Source organism: Triticum aestivum, chromosome 1B (assembly GCF_018294505.1).
Source record: "Triticum aestivum cultivar Chinese Spring chromosome 1B, IWGSC CS RefSeq v2.1, whole genome shotgun sequence".
Taxonomy (NCBI): Eukaryota; Viridiplantae; Streptophyta; class Magnoliopsida; order Poales; family Poaceae; genus Triticum; species Triticum aestivum.
In genome coordinates, this window is record NC_057795.1 from 16,462,548 (window position 1) to 16,472,642 (window position 10,095).

The 10,095-nt window shown below is 46.1% G+C and overlaps 1 protein-coding gene across 2 annotated transcripts; it reads right to left on the reverse strand.

The window, feature by feature from the left end:
- Positions 1 to 3,466: 3,466 nt before the first annotated feature.
- Positions 3,467 to 9,738, reverse strand: LOC123103911 (probable serine/threonine-protein kinase WNK2). Of its 2 annotated transcripts, none has more exons than XM_044525614.1 (9): positions 9,464 to 9,738; positions 9,301 to 9,338; positions 7,195 to 7,422; positions 6,663 to 6,886; positions 6,420 to 6,577; positions 5,087 to 5,267; positions 4,917 to 4,988; positions 4,697 to 4,837; positions 3,467 to 4,606 (listed from the first exon to the last, which is right to left on the reverse strand). In XM_044525614.1, exons 1-9 carry the CDS (start codon positions 9,539 to 9,541, stop codon positions 3,888 to 3,890), a joined length of 1,839 nt encoding a protein of 612 aa, XP_044381549.1. In that variant the 5' UTR covers positions 9,542 to 9,738; the 3' UTR covers positions 3,467 to 3,887. The 2 variants fall into 2 exon arrangements, with proteins under 2 accessions (XP_044381549.1, XP_044381546.1); XM_044525611.1 differs by having other exon boundaries at positions 6,651 to 6,886.
- Positions 9,739 to 10,095: the final 357 nt, after the last annotated feature.

The following is a 10,095-nucleotide window of genomic DNA, read 5'->3' on the forward strand; positions in this document are numbered from 1 at the left end:
AAAGCAGCGTTTTGGTTGGAATTTCTGTCTCCCGTTTTATTTTATTTTCAGTGTTATTAATGATTATTGCGCGATTTATATATGCATACCTTCATAGCTATTCAGTTTGAAGACAAATGGCACCAACCAGAATATAATCTTTTCTTTGAACGGGGAAGCTAATCTTTGATTGATTGGCACCAGCTATCCAGCAGATGCAAGCTACTCCTACTAGCAAGGGAACAAAATGGACCAACATTGTTTAATCATCCTCCTCCATTGTTTTTCCCATGACAGAATCTTACAGCCTTTTGGCATCTCACCTACACATCCACACACATAGAGATAATATAGATGGATGTGTGTGGACAAATAAGAAGATACAACCTTGCAGATTTCTCATGACAATCTTGCGGCGCATTAAGTATCGTATATTGTTTGTTTTCGCCGCCGCGAAAACCTCCTGTTTGAGTAAACTGAACATTTTCACATTTCACTTGTCCAATCCTTTTTTCATGTGAGACGCCCGCACATTTCCAGATTCAGATTCGATCATAAGTTAGGCACCAATAAAACGTAAGTCAATCATGTCACACAAAAGTTATATTAATTGTTAAAAAACATTGTTCAATAGCACAAATCAGGCAACATATCATCTTTGTGTCAAATAACTATATTTAAGCTGGTCTACATGCTGGTCCAGCTCACATTTTTTTAAAACATTCCCAAACTACTCACATTTGCACAAATTAAACATTATTACCACTACTACTTTTGCTTTTACAAGTCAAGGGAAGAAAGAGGTGAGAGGCATCACATAGGCATAGGATACCCCAGATCAATGATGGTGTGAATTTGGCAAGAAAACAATGAGCTTAAATCAAATTCATCTGGGGCCATGAGCATGATCAGATTAGGGTGGTGGATCCAATCTGTCACCTTTTGCGGTGGCAATATTTTTCTCTCTTTCTCTCTTGATCGGTCAGTCTGATGAGTCAGTCCATGCACAGCTGCTGCCACACCACACCACTGGATCCCACCCTCCCTCTCACCCCATGTGCCTTCCACCCAACAGTGTCTCCCTAATCCCTGACTAATCAAGCCACTAATTACAGTGTCACACATACTAATCACACACATGGTAGCATGGGACAGTGCCAAGATTGTGAACTCACCCACTGAGCTTGGGCTGAACAAATGCAAATTTCAGGAGAATGAATGAATTGAACCACTGTGTTTGTGTGGTTTTTGAAAGAATTATATTCACTTATGCCGTTTTCGCGAGAAAGAAAAAAAGGGTTACAAAATCGGAGAAAAATGTTACTAGGCGCTCATCTTGGTTTCACATTTTTGTTTTTATGAATGATGATGAGAATGGACAATGGCTATGATGGATCAGTCGAGCTTCCATGCGTAGAGGTAGAGGCAGAACCCGGTGGCGCCGGCGGCGCCGTCGACGCCGGCGAGCAGCGGCGTGGAGGCCCCCACGGAGGCGCTGGAGAGCACGATGGGGCGGAAGATGAAGAGCGCGGGGCGGGCGCCGCCGGCGGCGCCCGCGAAGAGCCAGTCGTGCACGTCCCAGTACACCTCCACCTTGGCCCGGCCGAAGGTGACGGACTGGTTGCCCCGGAACTTCCACTGCAGGTGCTTGACGGCGACCGCCTCCTCGCCGTCGATGGCGATGGCCATCTCCATGTCGTCCTCGCCGCCGACGTCGATGGCCACGTCGTGCACCGCGCCCTGGTCGTGGAACCGCGCCTTGGCCGCGAACCGCCGCCGGCCGAACACGTGCTCCCGGCGCGCCACGGGGACCGCCGCGAGCGCGGGCGGGGCGCTGCTGGGGGACGCGCGCCGGAGCGCGGCCTTGCGGAGGTCGCCGAGCACCAGCGCCACCTCGCCGCCGGCCTCGACGGCGACGTAGTACCCGGCGCGCGGGTCCGGGAGGCCCGCGCCGGCGCCGTGCCAGCGCGCGCGGCGCAGGTCCCAGAGCACGCGCACCGTGGCGCCGCCCAGGTTCACGCGCCGCGACCCCGCGCGCCGCCAGAACTGCCAGGGACGCAGGTCGACGCGGCACTCCGCCGACGCGCCGTCGGCCCCCGAGATGGCCACCGCGAAGGCGTGCGACAGCAGGTCCCGCGACCACGACACCGTCACCACCCGCGAGTGGCCCGCCACCTTGGCCCGGTACACCGACGCCGTCACCGCCTTGCCCGGCCTGTAGTGCCCGTTCCTCGCCGCCGGCATGTCGTCCGCCGCGATCTCGCACGGCAGCGCCGGGCCCGCCTGCTCGCCGCTCACCCTCTGCGTGTGCATGGCCGGCCGAGACCTCTGTAAACTAAACTACAGCAGACGCCACGTCATGCACGCACACTGCTCCTGCCGCCGGAGCTCGCTCGCTCGCTGGATACTGCTGCCGGAGCTGGGGAAGAAAAGGAAGCGGAGGAGAGGAGGCGCAGGTGGAGGGAGAGAGGGATATATAGCGCGGGGGAGGGGAGGACGGCCGTGGTGGTTGCGGATGATAAGGTGGGTGATGAGCTCCCCGCTGGGCGAGGTGGGACTAATCTCCGTGTCCTGCGGGCGATCAGCTTACATAATTGGCATCCATGGCTGGCTGGACTACCAATCCATTCCATTTTAGAGTACTTCATTTCATTTCATTTCATGGGCTGGACACTGGTGTGTGTATGCATGCATACACATCTTAATAATAATAATAGTAATAATAATTAATTGCCTTGGCTAGGATACATTCATGCATGCATGCATGCATGCATCCATGGGCCATTTTATGTACCTTGGGACAAATCTGATGTGTTGTCTCTGCTGTTTGTATCTTCTGGCAGCTGGCTGGTTTGGGGGTTTCTCTTTCTGCTGTGTGAAAATGGGGCAGTGATGTGTGGTGAGCATTTGACATCTTGGGGTGGGTTTGTTTCTCGGCCTTGATGCATTGGATCCACAAAACAATCTCAGGATCAAGTTCTGCATTTCCTCTGACTGAAAGTGACCAACAAAAAATATCATCTTGCTGGTGTGATGATGGTTGCATGCACCCCCTGAGCATGGTGACAGGGTGACATTGGAGGGTGGGCAGTGTCACTGCCCACTGTAACACAGATCCGAATTCTGTGTGCAGCAGACTGACTGACTAATCAACCGGCCCTCAGGTTCTCCAGCACCAGTACACAGATTCAGATGCAGGAGAGGAATTTGGGAAAGGGAAAAGGAGGAGCAGGAAGGGGACACAGAAATCCGGGGCATGTGATGGAAGCTACTGGAAGCATGTGTGCATCCTGCTCATCACCCATCATTGGGCACTCCAGATCTGCTCCACACTTGCACTTAACAAATGGATAAATGTGTGTCAGTGTATATGTATGTGTGCATGATCATGATCATAGAGATGGGTACATGAAATGCACACACACACACACACACACAGAGAAAGTACAGCTCTAAGGCTCTGGAGGAGCATGTGAGCCAAGCAAGATGGGGAGGAATAATTGAGCATTACGGTTTGTGATGAACGCAGGCGAGCAACAGCTCGAACACCATCATGTAGCCAAGAAAGTCAACAATACAAAAAAAAGGGGGAGAAATCGAAAGAAAAATATGCACTTCTTATGAACTATTCCTTTGGCATGCCCTTGCATGAAGACGGTATCTGCATGATTTGACTTGCTTGGCACAGAAAACCCTCCGTTGACTTCAAAAACCTCCAGACAACTTGCGCTGGTGGGAGTGAGTATCATATGAAATGTAATCCACAAGCACCTGCGGCAGCTTCTCCATTGAAAAAAGGAAGAGGAGACGGCAAGGCCAGTTTTGCACAACAATGGTTCTAAGAGACTCCCTGCTGCTGCTGCCGCCGGTGCCTAAAACAAGACGCGGCCAAGATGTACATGAAGGAGTCATAACCTCTTCTGATCTGCCTTCAAGCGGCACCTGGTCAAGGTTTCCTCGCGGTGCTGTGCGGGCACTCTGTTCAGGATCACCTCTAGGTCAGCCTTGTGCTTTCGTCGCATCGCACTGAGCTCCTCCTTCTGGTTTGCTAACAAATCTGCCAGCTTTTCGTTGAGATCTGCTGTGAGATAACCGCCGTCTGAAAGACGAGAGCTGGTGCCAGCGGAAGCTCCTCCCGAGTTCCTGTTGACCACATCCGGGGGGTTCGACAAGTCCACTGATGATGACATTCGCTCACAAACACCCTCTACATTATTGCTTTTCAGTGTCCCGTTTGGCATATTATCATAGATCCGTTGGTCCTCCACCGGGTGAGAGATTTCAATATCTCTTCTGGGTGAGTCTGACCAGTATTTCCGGCCAGAAGGAAGCTGCTCTTGTATAAAACCATTGTTTGTTGCATCAACCTCGTTACGAAGCTCAGAAGTCTCACCGTTGTCGGATTCTGAATTATCAGTCTCGGAATGACCTCCTTCATCCCCTTGGTTGTCAACCGATTCATCAAACGCCCATTCAGGAATATGTGCCTGTATTTCAGAATCTATCATTTCTGCAATCGCAGTAACATCTTGGTCTGTGAGATCCAGCTGTACAACCATCTCAGTAGCAACGCTAATTGAAGTGTCAGCTTCAATATCAAACGGAAAATGGATGTTTTGGGCATGACCTGCAAATTGCAATTGAAAATATGTATGAATTGTGGCAAGCACTAAACTAGCTATATAATGACAATTACAATCGGTCTTGCCATAAATACCTGTTGAATCGGCAATCCGCAGTTTCAAAAATATTGTATTTAGGTCCTTCCGCTGACTCTCAACGGTGATCCTTCGACTAGTCGCAGCATGTCGATCCCTATTGCTGTGTATATCACTTGGATGTGTTTCCCCCGTGCTACCTGCATTCCACCATAAGATTGAAATGTGAAAAGGAGGAAACCTCATCGGTGAGCTTGTGTGAGGTCATTGAGCTTCTACCTGTTCGTCCCCGGGAGCCAACAGACGATGCTGCTCTGTAATTCGCACTTGGGTTCGAACTGCCAGCAGCATCTGGCATGTTTATTGTAAGGTTAGATGGGGAAGATAGCAACTTTACTAAATCATGCATCAGTAGTTTGAGATATGTCTCCAGTTCAGTCATTTATTACCTGATGCATTCGTATTTGACTGTACTGGATAGAAGATTCTTTCATCATCAACATCTAGGAGAAAAGGATCCACTAATAGTTCTTCTGCTGAGAGCCTTTGGGAAGCTTGGGCTATGCATTTCTCTATAAAAAATTTAACTTCAGGATCCTCAATCTTAGCCAGTGAACCAGGCTTTTCACCCTGTAATATAAGAATCAAGAGACTAAGGCAGTCAGACTCTAGTGTTTGATAAGATACTCCACGGTAACAAACAGCCAGGAAGTGCCTAGTAGGTTAGGACATACTCCTATGTGCATACCAGAAATAATGAAACAGACACTTATAAGTTATGGTAGAGCAGAGAAATTATCATTCCAAAAGTTCTGCATCTACATCTTGCCAGTGTGCTTTAACACAAATTATTATGTACTCTCTTAGAAGTTGGATATTTTTAGTACTCCCTCCATTTGTTTTTACAAGACGTTTCAGACAGCTTGCTTTGTACTGTTTTGAACAGTGTCTGAATGTCTAAAACGTCTTAAAAAAATGAACAGAGGTAGTCAGTGGCAGACCCAGAAATAAAATGCAGGGTGTGCACACTTCAAAAAATCAATGTATATTTTCATTGGCTTGAATGGGCCTTAAAAATCAATTAATTATTACATGGTAAGAGAACATTTTCCAAAATTCTGGGTGTGCCATGGCACACCTGGCACACCCCCTAGGTACGCCACTGGAGGTAGTAGTAATAACATTTGTCAGATCTAATCTCACAGATTGTATAAAAGCTTAACTGTATTGGTAGTTCAACAGTATAGTTTACAATCCTACGTAAACAGCGATGAGTGGAAAAACAGATAACAGGCCTATGCTTGCAAACACATTTACTGTCAAATACTTAACAAGTAAAGAAACACACGTCCCATTTTAAATGATACTTGTTTTTAAGAGTTTCTAGCGTTCTTATACTATGCAAGACAATTCTTGCGACTATTCCAATAATCTGGAAGACAAATGATATTCTGCCAACATAACATTTTAAGACGATGTCAACCCTAAAAACATTTTATTTTTATGCTTCTGAAAAAAAAGAATCAACCTGAAAAATATAAGAGAAAAACATAACTGTAACAGTTAGGAAATTATGATTGTTATGCCATTTGATGCTATGTATATACTGAAATCAGAAAGAATGTTAGAATTGCCCAGATGATGAATTTGCAGCTATCAAGATAAATAGGTCAGTGCGAACAGCAATAATCATGTCGCGACAGTACTTTCTATGTCACTTTATTGACTAAAATTATCAGGAAAATAAAAATGAAATATAACACAAAGCATAAGAAGACTAACATCAGAAACTTTCTTGTATATCTGTGCTGCATTGGAGCATTCACAATATGGGTACTCAAATGTAACAAGCTCCAGTAAACACATCCCAAATGCATAAATGTCTACAAGCTCATTGTATTCTTCATCATAGAGTTCTGGCGCCATGAATTCCGGTGTGCCTATGAAAAGACAGATACAACATTAGAAAGACCCAACTACAAATTCAGAAGAACAAACATAGATATACGCAACTGAATCGGTTACCAATGATGCTATGAGCTGAGCGTGCATTGTCTAGGATGGTTGCTAATCCCAGGTCTCCAATCTTTACTTCCCCCTGGTTTCCATTCACAAATATGTTATCACATTTCAAATCTCTATGGATTATTGGTGGATCATGGCCGTGGAGGTACACTAGACCACTCAAGATTTGCCTTGACCATTTCTTCAAAGCTCTAATGTCTACCTTCTTGTGCTTAATACGGTACCTAAAAAGATAAGGCAGTGTGAAAAATATTCAGTGACAGCTTAGGCATATGGAAAGACGTAAGGTATATGATAAATCCGGCATGTTGATTTAGTTTCTGCGAATACTGCTTCCTTATTGGCACGGCCATGCTAGGATCAAATATGTGTTTGGGAACACGTAACAGACTAATTTTTTATTTATGTCCTAAGAACGACATATATATGTAGATGATGACAGTAGTGTTAAAGAAGGTGGCATCAGCAACTAATTACACGTGTTCAACTTTATTAAAAAGCTGCAGCCAAGAGGGAGCATGAGAGCACGGACTGGCGCAATGTTCCTGATGTGAAGACTTCTGTGATGAAGTTTATGTTGTTGTTTTTCTTGTCGAGCCATGAATTGTAGAACTTGATTATGTTCTTGTGCTTGAGCGTCTTAAGCAACCGCACTTCTGATCTCAGCCTCTCCAAATCATCATTGTTCCGTAATATATCACCCACTTTGATTTGGTTCCAGGCAACTTCTAGCCCTTCCAGTTGATCAAAAGCCTTGTAGCTATCGACAGAATCTGAATTAAGGATTCCAAATCCATAGAAAGATCTGTAATAAAATTAGAAAGTAGAAGTTGCTAAAGGTACATGATTAAGATAGAACATTTTAATGGGGCTAGTATGTTCTAGTTCTGAACATAGCGTGCAAGTTGAAACATCAAAAATACTTGTCTTGCTTTTGCATGAGGAATGCACAATGCGCAACCAAATGAACTGCTCACATGAAAACTACTTTAACCTTGACAGCAACAGAAATATGCAGTGAAAAAAAATCTGGTTATACAAGTATGTCGACAGTTACCATTAGAAACAGGATTGAAGTATAGCTGAAATCTTGCACTAAAATGGCGTTATTTACTTTTGAACATCCCAATTTCTCAAAGAGTGGCAACAGGTCAACAGCTAGGCATATACAGTCATAAACCTTCCACACAAGCAACAACGCAGCCAAGTAATGAAGTCTCGAATTCAGTCAAAATTAGGCATATATAATTGACATATCATTCCTGAAGGAGAGGCAGTAAGTGTACGCCAACCAATGCGCAGCAGGAAACAGAAACTTTGAAATGACAAATGCATCAAAAATTGCAGCTGGGTCGTGTGCAGACTGTACGGCGCAGAGGCTGGGACATTATTCTTCCTTACTAAAAAAGGGAATCACAGCAGGTGAATGGCAGCTAAAATCTCATTCAAATGAAAAAGAAAGGACAGGTTCTCCCACCCCCATACACACCGAAATAGCAGGAATAAATACCAAAACTACAGCAGAAATCAACGCATCACTAGGATGAGACCGTTGCATATCGCAAAAAGCCTGTGTGGACTGCGTAAAAATCGAATCTTAACCAACGGGGACAAGTCAAACGACCCTAGACACAAACAAATCGGAAATATGACAAAAAGGCGAGTAATCACAGCAGGTTAATGCCAGCTAAACTCACACAAACGACAGGTTCCCACAGAGTAGATAGCAGAACTCAAGGCATATGGTACTGTTTCAAATTGTGAAAGCCTACGTGGACTGATTAAATATCAAATCGTAATGGGATACATGATTGAGAAAGAACACTTTAACAGGGTTACCATGCTCTGGACAGGACACGCAAGTCAAAATTAACAGTTGAACTGCTAACATGAAACTTGAAAACTACATAACCCTTGACAAGAGTAGAAATATGCAATGATGAAATGGGTTATACAAGGTATGTCTTGACAGTTAGCATCGGATCCAGGATTCAAGTATAACTAAAAACGTTCACTAAAACGGCACGATTCACTTTCGAGCGTCTCTATTTCTCAAAGAGTGGTGACAGCTCCGCACATAAAGTCAGCAGACCTCCCACACAAGTGACACCACAGCAAAGTAATAAAAACAGTTCCGTATCTCCCCGATTGCTCGCCGAATCTAGTCAAAATTAGACATGTATGATTGCCCTATGGTTCATACAGGGACAGCAACTAACTGTATGCCAGCCAATGCACAGCAGGAAATGGAAACTCTCAGATGACAAATGCATCCAGGAATCACAGCTGGGTCGTGTGCCCTGCAGAGGTCGGGCTATTATTCTTCAATTATATTAAAAAAAATCCAGCAACCACAGCAGGTCAATGACAGCTAAACTGGAGAAGAAATAATGGGGGGTTTTCCACCGAGGAGATGGATAGCTTTCAAACCCCCCGAAATACCAGGCATAAATAGCAAAACTTGAACGGAAATCAACGCATCACAGGGCATATGGCACCGTTTCAAGCAGCGAAAGGGTCAGCGGACCGGGTAAAAACCGAATCTTCACCAATCAGGAGGAGTCAAACGACCCTAGAAACGAATCGAACGGGAACCGGCGCAGTCAATGGCCGGAGGGGCTCGCCGTGGAAAGGATACACCGTCTTGAACGCGCCCTTGCCAAGAACCTCCGTGTACTGCATCAAAGAGAACAAAGAAACAGGGGACGCCGCCGCGGCCGAATCAGCAGATGTTCGGGTAGAGAAAGGAGGAGGGGGGGAGAGGGAATGAAGAGGGTGGATGGCGGCGGGCGGATCGTTACCCGTCCGTAGCGGCCGGTGGGGTCGACCTCGGCGAACTCCGGCTCGGCGTCCGTCTCCGGCGGCGGCGTGGGAGGCATGTCCCCGGCGATCCGCGGCTGGGGGCTGGGGGTTAATTGGGATCACAGGAGTCTCGCGGCGGGAGCAGGCTTTGTGGCGCCCATGGCGGCTGGGTCACGGCGATCTGAATGGCCGTGGGGGGGAGAAGAGAGAGAGCTGACAGAGAGAAAAATGGTGGTGGTTCGTCAGAGTGATGGGGAACTCCTCCGGGCGTGCGTGGGCGAGGCCCGAAGGGCAATCCCTATTTGGCGCTGCAGGCGCCGGTTACAGCTGTTTCCGCAAACCGGCGCCTGCAGCGGAGTTAGATGGGCTCGGCCCAACTACCTGTTTGATACTCAAAAATATCATTAAACCTACACCACTCGCGAAAGCAAACCTCCTTTCATTCTTCTTATAATACATGAAATGCCAACTATGTAATCCATTTTTTTCCCCTTTCTTTTTTTTGTTTCCTGTTTCCTTTTTTCTTAAATGCGTGAACTGTTTCGAAATAGAGATATTTTTTTCTAATTCGTGAACTTTTTCTTTAAATTGATGAACTTTTTTTAATTTCAATAATTTTTTTAAAGTTTAA